The following is a 19,798-nucleotide window of genomic DNA, read 5'->3' as shown; positions in this document are numbered from 1 at the left end:
TCCTGACTCGGCCTCCTGAGTAACTGGGATGACAGGCATGTGCCACCATGCCCGGCTAATTTTTGTGTTTTTAGTAGAGATGGGGTTTCACCGTGTTGGCCAGGCTGGTCTCAAACTCTTGACCTCAAGTGATCTGCCCACCTCAGCCTCCCAAAGTGCTGGGATTATGGGTATTTTATTAATTTTTTCAAAAAACCAGCGTCTGTATTTGTTTATTTTTTTGAAGGGTTTTTCGTGTCTCTGTCTCCTTCAGTTCCGTTCTGATCTTGGTTATTTGTTGTCTCCTGCTAGCTTTGGGGTTTGTTTGCTCTTGGTTCTCTAGTTGATTTAGTTGTGACATTAGGAGAGCTTTCTAGCTTTTGGATATATTTTGAAGATAGTACCTACAGAATTCTTCTACGGATTGGATATAAGGTATGGAGAAAAAGGAAGGGAGGCAAGGATAATGACGCTTTTTTTTTGTGTAAGCTAAAATATTTACTAGGAGTATTTTTCACTCAGTGCTAAGAAAGGATCAAGTTGAAAAAAGTTTGAAATGCTTATTAAGTATCTTCAATGTTTGACATTAGAATACTAAATTTCAGTCCAAAATGATAGTAATAGTTTATACTCTCACCAGTTTTATATGATCCATTTGGGTGAAATCTAGATTTGGGTGCCTCTTCAGCAAGAGATAGCATGTCAGACTGCTGTTCTGTGAAGATTCATTGACAATCAGTGCACTAAGGGCACCTATCGTTTAAAAAACAAAAACAAAACAAAACAAAAAAACCCCACTTAATTATTTTGTGCAAAATCAGTTGTGAAGTAAATTCTGTAAAGTTAGGTTTATTAGGTTTATGTTTTTATACCTTGAGTTTTCTTTAATTGGGACTCACCTGTTTTTGTTTTATTTTTAATTCTAGATGCCGGCTCTGGTATGGAAGAGATAGAATTAAGCTGGGAAGATTATCTAGAAGAAACAGGGTCCACAGCAGTTCCCTATGGGTCTTTTAAACATGTAAGCAATAACTATATTTGCGTTATTGGTGTTATATCCCTTTATTTCAAATCTCTGTATTATCATTAGAGAATTTAAAGTTATTTTAATTTGTGGTACTTGAAAGAATTTAAGAGCTTTTTCTTTCCTCCTGCCACGCTTAGTAAGAACACTTGCCATATTCTTTTTTTTTTTTTTTTTTTGAGACTGAGTCTCGCTTTGTCGCCCAGGCTGGAGTGCAGTGGTGAGATCTCGGCTCACTGCAAGCTCCGCCTCCCAGGTTCACGCCATTCTCCTGCCTCAGCCTCCTGAGTAGCTGGGACTACAGGCACCTGCCACCATGCCTGGCTAATATTTTTGTATTTTTAGTAGAGACAGGGTTTCACCATTGACAGGATGATCTCGATCTCCTGACCTCGTGATCTGCCCGCCTTGGCCTCCCAAAGTGCTGGGATTATAGGCATGAGCCACCGCACCCGGTCACACTTGCCATATTCTAAAATCCTTTTTGGTTTTGTATATTTTCTGCCACTCAATGCATGACTTATCTTTTTGACCGTTTATGAACGTTCCTTTATTTTTGTCAAAAAACCTTGTCATAAATTGAAAAAAAATTATTGCACTTTGTTGCATTTACTTTGTTGCATTCATTGAAAGTAATTTCAGTAGCATTATTTGCTGTCACTCTTATTGAGCAGAACATAAGTATGACATACATACTTACATGTCATATTAGTGACCTGTGCAGTCCGGTTTTATGCCCTAACAACCCAGTTTAATGCTTTGTCAGTGACAACATAATTGCCCTGTGTAATGACTTTAGAATGTAAGAAAGTACCCCAAATTTTGTTCATAGTTTATATCTAGACCTAGGTTTTTTTCTGTTGGGGGGCAGTCAGTGTCTCAGTCCGTCGCCCATCACAGCTCACTGTAGCTCAATCCCCTGGGCTCAGGTGATCCTCCCACCTCAGCCTCTTAAGTAACTGGAACTACAGTTGTGCACCACCACAGCCAGCTAATTTTTAGTCGAGATGGTGTTTCACCGTGTTGGCCAGTCTCAAACTCCTGGGCTCAAGCAATCTTACCGCCTTGGCCTCCCAAAGTGCTGGGATTACAGGCGTGAGTCACTCTGCCCATCCTAGACCTAGTTTTTAACCTGTTTACTCTAACTCCCTCTTAAAACACACAGAATAATTAATTCTAAAACTACTTATTTCATATTTGTCATAGTCTGTTTGGGCTGCCATAGCAAAATGTCGTAGACTAGGTGGCTTAAACAACGGACATTTATCTTCTCACAGTTGTGGAGACTGAAAGCCTAGGTGTGTAGCTGCTTTCTGGTGAGGGCCCTCTTTCTGGCTTGCAGATAGTTGCCATGTTGCTGTGTCCTCACATAGTAGAAACAGAAAGAGCTCTCTGGTGTCTCTTCTTAAAGGACACCAATTCTGTTAGATCAGGGCTCCATCCTTCTGACCTCTAAATGTTTGTGCCTTTCCAAAATTTATATGTTGAAACCTAATTCCAACTGCAGTGGTATGAAGAGGTGGGGCCTTGGGGAGGTGATTAGGCCATTAAGGCTTTTTCTCATAAATGGGATTGCGCCATTATAAAGGAGGCTTGATAGAGCTTGTTTGCTCAACTTCCACCATGTGAAGACAGCAAGAAGGCACCATCTTTGAAGCAGAAAGCGAGCTCTCACCAGATCCTGAGTCCGCTGGAGCCTTGATCTTGGACTTTCCAGCCTCCAGAATTGTGAGCAGTAAATTTCTGTTGTTTATACATTTTCCAGTCTAAGATATTTTGGTATAGCACCCTAAATGGACTATGACAACCTTCATAAATGGCCTATGTCCAAACAGTCATACTGGAGGTTAGGGTTTGAACATACAAATTTTGGGGTGAACCGTTTAGCCCATAGCAGTGTTCCATAGGGCATAGTTCTTTTTTTCTAGGATTTGTGAAGACACTGACGCAGAGTCAGTGTTGTCTGTGATTTTGTGAGGTTTGACCATATTCTTTTAGCTGTTGTCTTTATATGGTAAAGAGTCCCGCCATTCTCCTGCCTCAGCCTCCCGAGTAGCTGGGACTACAGGCGCCTGCCATCATGCCTGGCTAATTTTTTGTATTTTTAGTAGAGATGGAGTTTCACCATGTTAGCCAGGATGGTCTCTATCTCCTGAACTCGTGATCCGCTTGCCTCGGCCTCCCAAAGTGCTGGTATTACAGGCTTGAGCCACCATGCCCAGGGAGTCCCACTATTTTTAGTTTTCCATATGTAAAAACCCAGGCATGTTAGCTGCCCTTTTTGATTATTCTTTGTTCATTTATATCTCTCTTAAAGTGGTGAGAATTACATATTTCAGATAAGGATTTTATTTCGTATTGAATTGATTAATCTTTTGTAATTGTTTTCAATATTCTTTTTTAACATGGAAAGCCTGTTTAGTGGTGATATAATACCTTTGAATTCTTGTTTTTGATGTTATTCTGATATGTATGTACCCAAGCTTATTTATTTGTACTGATATTCAAATGGAGAACAAATTTTCTTACAAAGATTCTGGTTCTAAAAAAGTCATGTTAAGAAACAGATTTCACCTCTTTGAATGACAAAGCCACCAGGAGAGTGGGAAACAAATGCAAAACTTCTTTATTGTCAAATGTAGGAAATATTAGTAAATCTGAATCATAATCTGTGGTGAAGGGCTGCCAAATACAGTGAAAATCACGCATGGGTGTGGGAAGATTCTGCGATGGGATGCTTGTGGCTAGCAGATCATAGGCAAAGCTGGTAGAACTCAGATCTCCAAATCAAAGGAGATGGATGTGCAGGCCTATGGCAAGAGTTTTACAGGATCCAGTTTGGAACACAGGAGGGAGGAATTAGAGATCAATCAGATTTGCAGGGAGAAAGCATCTCCAAGAGTGAAAAAGCCTTGCTCATGTGCATTCTGGTGGAAGGAAAGGCACCCACTGTGGGAAAGGCACTAAGTGTTACCTGCATACTCTAGGACAAAAACTTTAAATTGTTAGGGAAGGATTACAAACTCTTATTAATCCTGTGACAAAGATACAGACCCATTATACCCGCGAAATAGAATAGAAGGGAAAATAAGCCCTCTGTACCTTGGGAGAGGGATAGGAATACATACTGTAGCATTATGGATTCCCTGCTGTTGAGGTTGAGGGACAGGTAGAATCACTGAGAAGTTCTCACCCTCTAGACCCAGGGGCACAGAGCCTCCAAGACTGTGGCTGAATCTCAGGGAGTACTCTCCCCTACCTGTTCCTCACCACCAAGTTAGAGTGTTGAAAAATGGTGGTCTGTTGTATGGGAGAGGCAAGAGCATGGAAAGAGATGGTCTCTGAGGTGTAGTCACCAACAAAAGACCTAAATCTGAGGGTGGAACAGCAGACATTGAGATAAAAAGAAAAAACCTCTGGCAAATGAGCTATACCCTAAATCCTAGATAATACTAGAGGAATTTGGAGCCTGTGGTGTACTTGTGAATGCACCGTAGCAACAATAAAACACAAATCCAGCTTCATTTCCAACTAGATTAACTTAACTTTCTCTCTCAAACTAAAGGCCTAAGAAAGGAAGAAACATGCCCATTTCCAGGCATAAATACTGTTTGCCTCAGTCTTGACTGTTCTATACATAATGTCTGACTTCCAACCAAATGTTATGGGGCACATAAAGAAGCAAGAGACAAACAGCAAAGCGTCAAAAGACAAAGCAATCAATAGAACCAGACTCATGTGACATAGATGTTGGAATTTTAAATAACTGTGATTAATATGTTAAAAGCTCTAGCAGAATAGGTGGATAACATGCATGAACAGAAAAGGAACTCCTGCAGACGTGGAAGCTATTAGAAAAAATGAAATAGAAATAATAGAAATGAAAAATGTGATAAAAAAGTTGAATGCCTTTGGTAGGCTCACCAGTAGATTTGACATAACTGAGGAAAGGATCCATGAACTTGAAGACAGATCATTAGAAATAGCCCAGATTGAAATGCAAAGAGACAAAAAGAGTGGGAATTTAAAAGAGACCACAGCAACCAACAGTGTGAGATAATATCAAAAAGTGTAATATATTTGTAATTGGAATCTCAGAAGGAAAAAGAGCGAGGAAAAGATATTTGATGAGATGGACAATTTTCCAAAGAAAAGAAAGATACTATACCATAGATCCAAGAAACTCAGAGAATGCAAACAGAGTAATTACTAAACAAATAAAACCCGCCCAGACACATCACATTCAGACTACTGAGAACCAAAGAGAAAGAGGACAATTCTTTTCAGACACTATGCAACCCAGATAGTTGGGTAAGATTTTTAAGATGTTGAAAGAAAAAAACTTAACCCGAAATTCTATATCTAGCAAAAATTTCATCCAAAAGTGAAGGAGAAATAAAGACTTTTTAAAGGAAAACAGAAAGTAAGGGAATTTATTACCAGGAGACCCGCACTACAAAAAACAGTAAGGAAACTTCTTAAGACAGAAGGAATTTGATATAAGACAGAAACTTGGATCTATACAAAGAATTATGGGAGTGGTATAAATGTAGATAGATACAAAGTTCATTTTTTCTTTCTTTCTTTTTTTTTTTTTTGAGACGGAGTCTCGCTCTGTGCCCCAGGCTGGAGCGCAGTGGTGCAATCTCGGCTCACTGCAAGCTCCGCCTCCCAGATTCACGCCATTCTCCTGCCTCAGCCTCCTGAGTAGCTGGACTACAGGCGCCCGCCACCACGCCCGGCTAATTTGTTTTTGTATTTTTAGTAGAGACGGGGTTTCACCGTGTTATCCAGGATGGTCTCAATCTCCTGACCTCGTGATCTGCCCATCTCGGCCTCCCAAAGTGCTGGGATTACAGGCGTGAGCCACCGTGCCCGGCCGTATAGATACAAAGTTCATTTTTTCTTAATTTCAATATCTCTAAAAGATAACTTTGAAGCAAAACTAGTAGAAATTTACTGTGTGTGTATAGCATATGTAACTGTAATAACACAAATGATGGAGGATTGGGAGTATACCATTCTAAGATCTTTACATAACATATGAAGTGGTAAAATGTCATTTGTAAGTAGACTGCAATTAAAGATGCATATTGAAAACCTTTCGGCAACCACTAAATTAAAAAAAATTGTAATATATATATATACAATTTGCGGCCGGGCGCGGTGGCTCAAGCCTGTAATCCCAGCACTTTGGGAGGCCGAGACGGGTGGATCACGAGGTCAGGAGATCGAGACCATCCTGGCTAACATGGTGAAACCCCGTCTCTACTAAAAATACAAAAACTAGCCGGCGAGGTGGCAGGCGCCTGTAGTCCCAGCTACTAGGGAGGCTGAGGCAGGAGAATGGCGTAAACCCAGGAGGCGGAGCTTGCAGTGAGCTGAGATCCGGCCACTGCACTCCAGTCCGGGCGACAGAGCGAGACTCCGCCTCAAAAAAAAAAAAAAAAAAAAAAAAATATATATATATATATATATATACAATTTGCCATTTTAATACTTTTTAAAAATTATTTATTTATTTTTATAGACAGGATCTTACAAAAGTAAGACCCTGCCCAGGCTGGCATGTAGTGGTGCAATCATAGCTTATTGTAACCTTGAACTCCTAGGCTCAAGCAATCCTCCCACCCCACCATCCTGAGCATATAGGACTACAGGCATGCACCACCATGCCTGGCTAATTTTTTTTTTTTTTTTTTTTATAGAGACAGGGTCTCACTGTGCTGCCCAGGCTGGTCTCAAACCCTTGGGCTCAAGCAGTCCTCCTGCATTGACCTCCCAAAGTTCTGAGATTACAAGTGTGAGCCACTGTACCTGGCCTCATTTTAATAATTTTAAGTGCATAGTTCAGTGACATTAATTACATTTACAATGTTGTACATCCATCAACAGAACTTTTTTTTATCATCTCAAGTAGAAACTGTGTACACTAAATACTTTGTATTCTGTCCTTCCCTGACACCCTGGTAACCTCTCTTCTTTCTGTGTACCTCACATAAGAATTGTGTAATATTTGTCCTTTTTTGTCCATCTTGTTTAACTTAACACAGTGCTCTTAACATGTTTTCTATTTTCTTTTTAGTGGTTGCCCTTGAGTTTGCAGTATACATTTACAACTAATCCAAGTCCTCTTTCAAGTTAACACTATACCACTTCACAGGTAGTACAAGTAGCTTATACCAAAGTATTACCAATTCCTCCCTCATGTCCCTTATAACATTGCTGTCATTCATTAATTTATAAGCTGTAATATTAATAAGCTATGATCACCAAATACTTTGTTGCTATTATTATTTTGAACAAGCCATTATCTGATAGTTCAATTCAGAATAAGAAAAATTAAACTGGGCACAGTGGCTCATGCCTGTAATCCCAGCACTTTGGGAGGCCACGGTGGGAAGATTGCTGGAGCCCAGGAGTTCGAGACCAGGCTGATCAATGTAGAGAGACCCCGTCTCTACAAAAAATTTAAAAATTACATGGGCGCGGTGGCATGTACTACAAGTCCCAGCTACTAGAGAGGCTGAAGTGGGAGGATCACTTGACTCCTGGAGGCCGAGGTTGCAGTGAGCTATGATTGTGCCACTGCACTCCATCCTGGGTGACAGTAGATTCTGTCTCAAAAAAAAAAAAAAAAAAAAGAAAAAAGAAAAATTAAAGATTCTTTTTTTTTTTTTTTTTGAGACGGAGTCTCGCTGTGTCGCCCAGGCTGGAGTGCAGTGGTGCGATCTCGGCTCACTGCAAGCTCCGCCTCCCGGGTTCCCGCCATTCTCCCGCCTCAGCCTCCGAGTAGCTGGGACTACAGGCGCCCGCCACCGCGCCCGGCTAGTTTTTTGTATTTTTAGTAGAGACGGGGTTTCACCGTGTTAGCCAGGAGGGTCTCGATCTCCTGACCTCGTGATCCACCCGCCTCGGCCTCCCAAAGTGCTGGGATTACAGGCTTGAGCCACCGCGCCCGGCCAGAAAAATTAAAGATTCTATTTTACCTTATTTTATTTCTTTTCTGATGTGCTTCTTTTTTTTATGTAGATCTGAGTTTCTGACTGATATAATTTTCCTTCTTTGTAAAGAATTGGGCCGGGTGCGGTGGCTCATGCCTGTAATCCCAACACTCTGGGAGGCTGCGGTGGGTGGATCACCTGAGGTCAGAAGTTAGAGACCAGCCTGGCCAACATGATGAAACCCCTTCTCTACTAAAAATACAAAAATTAGCCAGCCATGGTGGCAAGCGCCTGTAATCCCAGCTACTCGGGAGACTGAGGCAGGAGAATCACTTGAACCCAGGAGGCGGAGGTTGCAGTGAGCCAAAATTGTGCCATTGCACTCCAGCCTGGGCAACAAGAGCAAAATGCTATCTCAAAAAAAAAAAAAAAAAAAAGAATTTCTTTTAATATTTCTTGTAAGGCAGGTCTACTGGTGACAGAATCCCTTAATTTTTGTTTGCCTGAGAAAATCTTTAGTACTTTTTAAGGATAATTTTGCTTGATATACAGTTCTAAATTAGTGGCCGTTTGCTTTAAATGCCTTAAATATTTCACTCGTCTCTGTCCTTGCCCGCATGTGGTTTCTGAGGAAGGGGAAAAAAAAAAAAAAAAAATGAGTGTTAGAGAAGGAATGTGGTTTTTTTTTTTTGAAGAAGAAGAAATTTTAAAATGCAAAAGAAAACCTTTGATTTTCTTTTCTTCTTCTCCTTTTTGTTTTTAATTTTTTTAAGAGATAAGAGTCTTGCTCTGTTGCCCAGACTGGAGTGCAGTGGTGTGATCCTAGCTCACTGCAGCAGGCTCAAGCAATCCTTCTGCCTCAGCCTCCAGAGTAGCTGAGACTACAGATGCCCACCAGCATGCTTAACTAACTTAAAAATATATATTTTTTTTTGGTAGAGAGGGGTCTTACTACGTTGCCCAGGCTGGTCTCAAACTCCTGGCCTCAAGTGAACCTCCTGCCTTGGCCTCCCAAAATGTTGGGATTATGGCATGAGCCACCATGCCTGGCCCAATATTTCTTATTCTTTATTGAGGGAACATGTAACAGTTTATTCAAAGTAATGATAGAAGCCAGGCACGATGGCTCATGCCTGTAATCCCAGCATTTTGGGAGGCCATGGCGGGAGGATCACCTGAGGTCAGGAGTTGAAGACCAGCCTGGCTAACATGGTAAAACTTCGTCTCTACAAAAATACAAAAACTAGACAAGGATGATGGTGGGTGCCTGTAATTCCACCTGCTTGGGAGGCTGAGGCAGGAGAATTGCTTGAACCTGGGAGGCAGAGGTTGCAGTGAGCTGAGATTGCACCATTGCACTCCAGCCTGGGCAACAGAGCGAGACTCCATCTCAAAAAACAAAAAAAGTAATGATAGCAACAATTTATTTGATTATGTATGCTTATGTATAAATATATGCTAAGGCATGCTTATCTATATAAATGGTAGCAATGATACAGGGGAAGAAATGGCAAAATTAGAATTGTTATTATAAGGGTTTTTTTAAAATCACAAAGTGGATTTGCATTAGTTTAAATGTATATTGTAAGCTCTAGGGCAACTACTAAAAACAGTTAAAAAAATATAATATGCTAAGAAGGCAAAGCAGAATATTATAAAATGCTTATTTAAAACCACAGAAGGCAGATAAAGAGTGAAAGACAAAATAGAAACAAAGAACAAGGCAACAAATAGAAAACACTAACATGTGGTAGATATTAATCCAACTATATCAGTAATCACTTTGAACGTCAGTGGTCTAAATGCACTGTTAAAAAGACAGAGATTATCAGAGTGGATCAAAAAATATGACCCAACTATATGTTGTTTATAATAAAAGCACTTTAAATATAAAGAGACATATAGGTTACAAGTAAATGAATGGAGAAAGATATACCGTGCTAACACTAACAACAACAAAAAAAGAGTAGGCCGGGGGCGGTGGCTCACACCTGTAATCCCAGTACTTTGGGAGGCTGAGGCGGGCGGATCACGAGGTCAGGAGATCGAGACCATCCTGGCTAACACGGTGAAACCCCGTCTCTACTAATAATACAAAAAAATTAGCCAGGCGTGGTGGCAGGCGCCTGTAGTCCCAGCTACTCAGGAGGCTGAGACAGGAGAACGTCGTGAACCCAGGAGGCGGAGCTTGCAGTGAGCGGAGATCTCGCCACTGCACTCCAGCCTGGGCAACAGAGCGAGACTCTGTCTCAAAAACAAACAAAAAAAAGAGTAGGTAGCTATATTAATGTCAGACAGAGCTGACTTCAGAGCAAGGAAAGTTATCAGGGATAAAGAAAAATGTTATGCCTATAATCCCGGCACTTTGGGAGGCCAAGGTGGGTGGATCATCTGAGGTTGAGAGTTCGAGGCCAGCCTGACCAACATGGAGAAACCCCATCTCTACTGAAAATACAAAATTAGCTGGGTGTGGTGGCACATGCCTGTAATCCCAGCTACTCAGGAAGGCTGAGGCAGGAGAATCGCTTGAATCCGGGAGGTGGAGGTTGCGGTGAGCCGAGATCACGCCACTGCACTCCAGCCTGGGCAACAAGAGCGAAACTCGGTCTCAAAAAAAAGAAGGGCATTACGTAATAATAAAGGGGTCAGTTCTTCAAGAAGACATACTAGTCCTTAAAATGTATGCACCTAACAACAGAACGTAAAAATACACGAGTCAAAACCTGATAGAACTGCGAGGAGAAACAAATGGATTCAATATTATTAGTCGGAAAATTCAACACTCTCCTATCAAAAATGGACAGATCCAGCAGGCAGAAAATCAATAAGGACATTGTTGAGCTCTGCAACACCATCAGTCAACTGAATATAATGGACATCTATAGACTCGTTCAACAACAGCAGAAGACACATTCTTCTGAAGCTCACATGGAACATTCACAAAGATAGACCACACTCTGGCCCATAAAGCACACCTTAACAAATTTAAAATAATAGAAATCATACAGTGTACTCTCAGACCACAGTGAAATTAAACTAGAAATCAATAACAAAAAGATAGCTGGAAAGTCCCTAGTTACTTAGAGATTAAACAACACACGGATAAAGGAAGCAATCTCAGGGGAAACTTTGAAATATTTGGAACTAAATGAAAATACAGTAACATCAAAAACGTAAAATGTCTAGGATTAAATGTAAAAAAAATTGCAAGGGGGCTGGGTGCAGTGGCTCACACCTGTAATCCCAGCACTTTGGGAGGCCAAGGTGGGAGAATTTGCTTGAGTCCAGGAATGCGAGACCAGCCTGGGCAATATAGTGAGACCTTTTCTACAAAAAAAAAAAAAAAAATTAAAAATTAGCCAGGCATGGTGGAGCACACTTGTAATCCTAGTTACATCAGAGGCTGGGGCAGGGGGATCCTTTGAGCCCAGGAAACAGAGGTGCAGTGACCCAAGATTGTGCCGCTGTACTTCAGTCTGGCAGCAGAATGAGAGACCCTATTTCCAAAAATATTAATAATAATTGTAAGGAAACTCCAATTCATTATCGATGTAAAATAAAGACCTTTATACATGAAGGGATACGCCTTGTTCATGTAATGAAAGAGTCATTATTGGAAAGATCCCTCACTAGGTCTGTAGATTTACTGCAAACAAATTAAATTCCAAGAAATACATGTATACATAATATTAGGTAGAAATTGACAAACTGATTCTGATTTTTATATGGGTGTATCATGGATCAAGCATAGCCAGACACACCTAAGGAGTAAGACAAAATGAGAAGACTTGCTATACTGAATACCGTGTTTAATTAGGATAGCATAGTGCTCCTCTAAGGAAAAGTAAATCAGACACAGATTCACTTTTGTAGGCACACTTGATTTCTTACAAAGGTGATGACTTATAGTGGTCAAGAAAAGTGCTGGTTTAATTGTATACACATGTTGAAACAAATAAAACCTTACCCATATTTAACTTCGTATTAACTTCATTAATTCCAGGTGGATGTTAGTTCTAACTATGATAGGCTTCCAGATAATAATATAGTTTATTGTATTTATGACCTTTAAGGATAGGAAAAGATTTGTTTAACAATACAGAAAAAGGGGCTGGGTGTGATGTCTCATGCCTGTGATCCCAGCACTCGGGGAGGCCGAGGCAGGCAGATTGCCTGAGGTCAGGAATTCTGAGACCAGCCTAGACAACATGGTGAAACCCCATCTCTACTAAAAATACAAAACAACCGGGCATGGTGGTGCACGCCTGTAGTCCCAACTACTCAGGAGACAGAGGCAGGAGAATCACTTGAGCCCGGGAGGCAGAGGTTGCAGTGAGCTGATATCACACCACTGCACTCCAGCCTGGGTGGCAGAAGGAGATTCTGTCTCAGGGAAAAAAAACAAAAGCAAAGAAAACCCCCAAAAATGTATATACATAGAAAAAGCACTACTTTTTAAGGAAAAATATTGATAAATTAGACTACAATAAATTTAAGAACTTCTGTTTATCAAAAGACATCATAGTGAAAATGAGAAAAATATTTGCAACACAAACAACTGTCAGAGAACTGATGTCCACAATATAGACTGAATTTAAAAATGTGTAAGGAACTTAAGCATTTCCCAGAAGAAGAAATCTAAATGACTAATAAATATAAAGGTTATCAACTTAATAATCAGATAATGCAAATTAAAATTACAATAAGATACATGACACACCTTCCAAAATGGTTAAAAGTGAAAAAAGGGGCCGGGCGTGGTGGCTCACGCCTGTAATCCCAGCACTTTGGGAGACCGAGGCGGGTGGATCACAAGGTCAGGAGATCGAGGCCATCCTGGCTGACATGGTGAAACCCCATCTCTACTAAAAATACAAAAAATTAACTAGGCGTGGTGGTGGGCTCCTGTAGTCCCAGCTACTCGGGAGGCTGAGGCAGGAGAATGGCATGAGCCCAGGAGGCGGAGCTTGCAGTGAGCCTAGATCGCGCCACTGCACTCCAGCCTGGGCGACAGAGTGAGGCTCCATCTCAAAAAAAAAAAAAAAAAGTGAAAAAGACTGAAAATACAAAAATGTTGGTTAGAATGGAGCAAAAGGAGCCAGGCATGGTGACTCAAGCCTGTAATCCCAGCACTTTAGGAGGCTGAGGCAGGTGGATTGCTTGAGGCCAAGAGTTTGAGACCAGCCTGGCCAATATGGTGAAACCTTGTTGCTACAAAAAATACAAAAATCAACCAGGTGTAGTGGCACATGCCTGTGGTCCTAGCTACTTGGGAGGCTGAGGAATGAGAATCACTTGAACCTGAAAGGTAGAGTTTGCAGTGAGCCGAGATCACTCCACTGCAGTCCAGCCTGGGTGACAGAGCGAGACTCTTCGTATCAAGAAAAAAAAAAAAAGAATGGAGCAAAAGGATTTATCGTATGCTATTGGGAAACTAAATTGGTATAACTATTTTGGAAAACAGTTTGGTTATCTATTTTAGAAATTCATGTCTGTATGTACCAAGAGACAAGCAAAAATGTTTATGGCATCATTATTTGTAGCTTCCCCAAACTGTGAACTGCCCAAATACCTAGTAACTAGTAGAAGTGGAATGAATACATTGTGACGTATTCGTATAAGTAATGTTCGACAAGAGAAGCTCCACTCAAAAAATATTCATACTGCATAATTTCATTAACATAGTGTGGAAACATAGTCGATATTAACCATAGTGTTTAGGATAGTGATAGAACAGGTAGTAACTAGCGGGGGAAGACTTTTCACACAGAATGTGAGACTTTCCCTCTCTGGCTGTCTCCAGGATTCCACTTGCATTTTCCAGTGGCTGTGGTTGCCATATTGTATTTATTTGTCATGTCTTCATAGTCTCCTCTGGTATATGACAGTTCCTCGTTCTTTCTTTGTCTTTCATGGACTTGACATTTTTGATGAGCCTATATTGCATGTCAATTATTTGTGGAATATTCCTCAATTTGAATTTGTTTTTTTCTCATGATTGGATTGAATTTGTGCAGATTTGGCAATAATGTTGTAGGAATGATATTGTAGTTATCTTGTATGAAATCAGAGATACATGATATTGATGCAAACTTTGGTTAGTTACTTGACATCTGCCAGATTTTTTCACTGTAATGTTCTGTTTTCCCCTTTGAAGTTAACAAGAATCTTACTGGGAGAACCTTTGAGATTTTGCAGATACCCTGTTTCTCATCATAGTATTTTAGAATCCATCAATAATTCTTGCCTGCAATGTTTATCTCTTTTTTATTGTATTTTTATTTTTTTAATCTTCCTCTCCTCTCTCCTCCTCTCCTCTCCCCTCCCCTCCCCTCCCCTCCCTTCTCCTCCCCTCTCCTCTCCTCTCCCCTCCCCTCCCCTCCCCTCCCCTCCCCTCCCCTCCCCTCCCCTCCCCTCCCCTCCCCTCCCTTCTCCTCCCCTCTCCTCTCCTCTCTCCTCTCCTCTCCTTTCCTTTCCTTTTCTTTTTCCTTTCTTTTTTCCTTTATTTTTCCTTTCCATTCCTTTCCGTTCCGTTCTGCCACCATGCCTGGCTAATTTTTTTTTGTATTTTTAGTAGAGACAGGGTTTCACTGTGTTAGCCAGGATGGTCTCGATCTCCTGACCCTGTTATCCACCTGCCTCAGCCTCCCAAAGTGCTGGGATTACAGGCATGAGCCACTGCACCCGGCTCCTGCAATGTTTATCTCTGTGGTGTTTGTCTACTAGTGATTTTCTATTTCCATCTTTTTTTTCCCAATATTTATTAACTGGTTTTCTACTCTAAGGAAGATCTATTCCCTCTCCCCTGTTTATTTATATCAGTGTGGACTCATGGATACTTATTTAAATCTATTAGTTATAATGCATTACTCTTACTATTTATTTTATTGCTCAAATTGTCCCACATGTAGCCAGTGAGGTCCTTCTAGTTGTCTTGTATGTTCCTTCAACATACTCCCATTTTTTGATCATTTCCTTACTTTCTGGCATCACAAGATATTCCAGGCTCTAATTGTATTTTTCCTATCTCAGAATCAGAATACATTTTTTTTTCCCTGAAGTCCTTGTTTTGTTGTTTTTTTTAATTGGAAGATGGTATTTAGAAATCAAAATTTGAGCCAGGCACAGTGGTTCATGACTAATTTCAGCACTTTGGGAGGCCAAAATGGGCAGATTGCTTGAGGTCGGGAGTTTGAGACCATCCTGGGCAACATGACAATACCCTGTCTCTACAGAAAATACAAAAAGTAGCCAGGCATGGTGGCGCACATCTGTGGTCTCCGCTACTCAAGAGGCTGAGGTGGGAGGACTTGAGGTTGCAGTGAGCCGACATTGCACCACTACACTTTAGCGTGGGTGACAGAGCGAGTCCCTGTCTAAAAAAGTGAAAAAAAGACCGGGCGTGGTGGCTCATGCCTGTAATCCCAGCACTTTGGGAGGCTGAGGTGGGTAGATCACCTGAAGTCAGTAGTTCAAGACCAGCCTGGCCAACATGGTGAAACCCCGTCTCTACTAAAAATACAAAAAATTAGCTGGGCCTGGTGGCGGGCGCCTGTAATCCTAGCTGCTTGGGAGGCTGAGGCAGGAAAATCACTTGTACCCAGGAGGCAGAGCTTGCAGTGAGCCGAGATTGCACCACTGCACTCCAGCCTGGGCGACCAGAGCAAAACTTTGTCTCAAAAATAAAAAAGAAAAGAAAGAAATCAAAATTTGTACACTATATTTGCTTATTGTGACTAGCTGTCATTTTTGTAGTCCCTTTTAATTGACAGAGTTGGGAAATACATGTGTATGGTTGTCTCTATCTCTATTATTCATTCATTTCTTTATCCATTCATCTATCTATCTATTTGCCTGTCTGTCTCTATCTGCCTACCAGTCAATCATCATGTCCCTGTTCAGATATGTCTGATTTCAGTCCAACACCACAGGGTTCCCTTTGCTTATTTGTCACTTTTTTCTCCCATGGTGAGAAACCTGGCTTTTATTATTCATAGTATATTTATTTAATGTTGGTATACACGTAAAGTATTAATAGTTCCAGATTTGCTAACCCAGACCTTTGTGACTGTATAACGTTTCGTCTAAATTAGAACAGTTTTGAGAGGGAAAGGGGAGATGTTATTAAATATTATTTAAGAGTAATTGGTGGAAACATAGACTTGTAGGGAAACTGGGAAATATGGCTCCCTGTATATGGTACATATTGTACTAATTTATTATCATTATGGTTTATTTTTGTCTTTTCACTTTTCTAGCTTCATAAATTTCCTGTTGATGGATGCAAAAATCATTCTTGAAAACAATGGGTTGAAAGCTATTAAAATAGTGACTAGTAATGTATATACTTAATAGGAAGCATTTTCTGTAATCATTATAGACTGCTTTGGTGAAAATATTGAGTTCCTTCATTGTCAGATGGAGCAGAGCAATATTGCTATTCGTTTGTTTTGTCTGGATTACTTCTGTAAGTTAGAATTGGAATTTCTCAGGTTTTCCTAGAGATGTTCTTGCATTTAGTGCTTCAGAATTCTAAGTCTTTTTTTTTTTTTTGAAACGGAGTCTCGCTCTGTCGCCCAGGCTGGAGTGCAGTGGCCGGATCTCAGCTCACTGCAAGCTCCGCCTCCTGGGTTCATGCCATTCTCCTGCCTCAGCCTCCCATGTAGCTGGGACTACAGGCGCCCGCCACATCGCCCGGCTAGTTTTTTGTATTTTTCAGTAGAGACGGGGTTTCACCGTGTTAGCCAGGATGGACTCGATCTCCTGACCTCGTGATCCGCCCATCTCGGCCTCCCAAAGTGCTGGGATTACAGGCTTGAGCCACCGCGCCCGGCCTCTAAGTCTTAAAAAAGAACATTGGTCAAAGAAATACTCATTTAAGATACTTGTCTGATGCTTAATAACATTTCCCTGTTAAGGTGGACACACGTTTGCAAAATGGATTTGCTCCTGGGATGAAGCTGGAGGTGGCTGTGAGAACAGATCCTGAAACCTACTGGGTTGCCACCATCATCACCACCTGTGAACAGTTGCTCCTTCTCCGCTATGATGGCTATGGGGAGGATCGGAGAGCAGATTTCTGGTGTGACATCAGGAAGGCTGATCTCTACCCCATTGGGTGGTGTGAGCAGAATAAGAAGACCCTTGAAGCCCCAGAAGGTAATGAAATACTTCCTATCAAGATGTGACATGATTTTGCTATAAGAAAATTTGGATTGTCCACAATCTTGAGTTTTTCCATCTCTCAAGCCTATAGGTTTACCCAGCTTTTCTAGGTTAGCATTTTGAGTGAAAATATTTATAAGGAATAATACACATTTCCCTGTCTTTTAAAATTATTTTCTTTGCTCCATAAAGCCTCAGGTTTTTATGATGCTCATAGGGAACACTAGCTGCTTATCATCCTTTCAGACTGTGAGGTTCTCTGAGTTGGAGATTTGTAGATCTGGTTGTTTTTAAGCCCTTTGGGCCAGACTGATGTGCTGTTGATTTTCTTTTGTTTTTATTGTCCTCTCTCCTCATACCCTCAAGCAATCTGGTAATTAGGAACTCTTAAATGAACCAAATCAAGCACCATTTCAGAAGGAGTAGAAACCAAATTAAGCAGAAGAGAGACAATAAAGGCAAAAGAAAGAGAAGGGTGAGATAAAGGTGGGGAAAGATAAGAGGACTCCGGATTTAAGAAAATCCCTGAGTTGGTTGGGTGGGATGGCTCATGCCTGTAATGGCAGCACTTTGGGAGGCTGAGGTGGATCACCTGAGGTCAGGAGTTCGAGACCAGCCTGGCCAACATGGCAAAACCCCGTCTCTACTAAAAATACAAAACAATTAGCCGGGTGTGGTGGCGCACGACTGTAATTCCAGCTACTCAGGAGGCTGAGGCAGGAGAATTACTTGAACCTGGGAGGTGGAGGTTGCAGTGAGCCGAGATCGTACCAATGCACTCCAGCCTGAATGACAGAGTGAGACTGTCTCAAAAAAATGAAAACACCTGACTTTTGGTATTTTTCTTTTAACTTCTTACTTTGATATAATTTCAGATTTACCGAAAGTTATGAGAATCATATGAAAAATTATTGGAGACTTTTTGCCAAGTTTCTCCAAATGTTGTTAATGTTGACATATATTATGTTTACTTTATCTTGTCTCCACTGCTTTACGTATGTTCTTTTAATGAACCATGTGAGAGTCAGTTTTAGACATGATGCCCTTTTATTCAAAAATGCCGTATATATTTCTAAAAACAAAGTATTCATGTCACAGTAAAATATGAAAATGAGGAAATTAACTTTGATACGATACTGTTGTTTAATCTACAGATAGTACTAGTTTTTTAAAAGGAACATTGTTTAATAAACATGGTCTTATTTTTATATTTATATCACTTTCTAGTATTTTTATTTTTATTTTCATTTCCATTTTCTTGAGGCAGGGTCTTGCCATGTCACCCAGGCAGGTCTCCAATTCCTGGGCTCAAGTGATTATCCTGCCTCAGTAGCTAGCACCACAGGCATAAGCCATCATGCCTGGCCCTTACTCAGTTTTTGGCCCTTATTCAGTTTTTACCAGCTATTCCAATAACATTTACAATAATTTCATTCTATTTTATTTTTTGAGACAGAGTCTCGCTCTGTCACCCAGGCTGGAGTGCAGTGGCGTGATCCTAGCTCACTGTGTCCTTAAACTCCCGGGCTCAAGTGATTCTCCCACCTCACCCCTGCCAGGTAGCTGGGTCTGCAGGTGTGTGTCACCACACCCAACTAATTTTTAAACTTTTTTTTTGTAGATACAGAGTTTTGCTGTGTTGCCCAGGCCAGTCTCGAACTTCTGGCCTTAAGTCCTCTCTATTTTTGAACTACTTTCTATTTTGTTGTTGTTTCTATAAACAATACTGAAGTTAGCTGTAAGCTCTGTTTCCTCTCCTTCAGCATCTCATTTCAGGTAATATCCTTTTACTCCCAGTTAACACTTAAAAGTTAAATAGTTAAATTACATGGCAAGAAAGCTGTTTTTTTTTTTTTTTTAAGACAATTAGTAGGCTTATACAACTATTCACGTTTTCCACATTCTTGTCCCATAGTTTTTGTAGTAATACTCTAACTACATTTTCAGAGCATGCAGCTATTATATATACCATAGTATCTCCCTTACAACCATCATTTAGTTTAAGTTCTATAGTTATATATATATTTAATTCACTACCATTTCGCATGCTAATGTTACCTCATCAGTTTGCTCATCTGAAGCTCATTCCCTAGTGAACTCCTTAGAAAGGGCTCATGGGAACAATATTACTTAGTTCTTACCTGTTCATAACAGTTTGTATATAGCCTTTAGATCTGAAGTTCAGTTTGGCTAGATATAAAATCCTTCTCTCATATTTTCTCTTTCATTAAATTTCTTAAATATGTTACATTCCATTGTCTTTTGGCATAAACCATTGTTAATAACTCTGATGAAAATCTTGTTTTCTTTCCTTTGTAAGAAACTTGGTCTTTTTCCTAAATATCCATGGTGTTATTTTTGCTTTAAAGTTCAGTACTTTCATTAGAACAATTTTGATGTAGCTGCCCTCATTTGATTTTACCATATACATAGTAATCCCTTTCAGTATATATTACAAGGCCTCTTTCATTTCTGTAAGGTTTACCTGAATTATGGTCCAGCATGGTAGCCGGATTACACCGGTAATCCCAGCACTTTGGGAGGCTCAGGCCGGCAGATCACTTGAGGTCAGGAGTTTGAGACCAGCCTGGCCAACATGGTGAAACCCCCTCTCCACTAAAAATATAAAAATTAGCTGGGCATGGCGGCATGTACCTGTAGTCCCAGCTACTCGGGAGGCTGAGGC

The 19,798-nt window shown here is 40.7% G+C and overlaps 1 protein-coding gene across 13 annotated transcripts in view; it reads left to right on the top strand.

The window, feature by feature from the left end:
- SFMBT1 (Scm like with four mbt domains 1) overlaps positions 1–19,798 on the top strand; it is a 157,377-nt gene that overhangs the window by 98,596 nt on the left and 38,983 nt on the right. For 11 of the 13 annotated variants that reach the window (XM_033210115.1, XM_033210114.1, XM_033210105.1 and 8 more), the window contains 2 exons: positions 906–1,000; positions 16,866–17,106. In XM_033210115.1, coding sequence (XP_033066006.1) covers positions 906–1,000; positions 16,866–17,106 — 336 coding nt within the window. Of the gene's footprint in view, positions 1–905; positions 1,001–2,634; positions 2,732–16,865; positions 17,107–19,798 lie in introns of all 13 variants that reach the window. The other 2 variants (XM_033210117.1, XM_033210116.1) reach the window with 1 other exon arrangement.

The sequence above is a fragment of the Trachypithecus francoisi genome, unplaced genomic scaffold (assembly GCF_009764315.1).
Source record: "Trachypithecus francoisi isolate TF-2019V2 unplaced genomic scaffold, Tfra_2.0 Lachesis_group0, whole genome shotgun sequence".
Classification (NCBI taxonomy): domain Eukaryota; kingdom Metazoa; phylum Chordata; class Mammalia; order Primates; family Cercopithecidae; genus Trachypithecus; species Trachypithecus francoisi.
The sequence above is the reverse complement of the archived record's forward strand: the minus strand, read 5'-3'. Positions and strand labels throughout refer to the sequence as shown.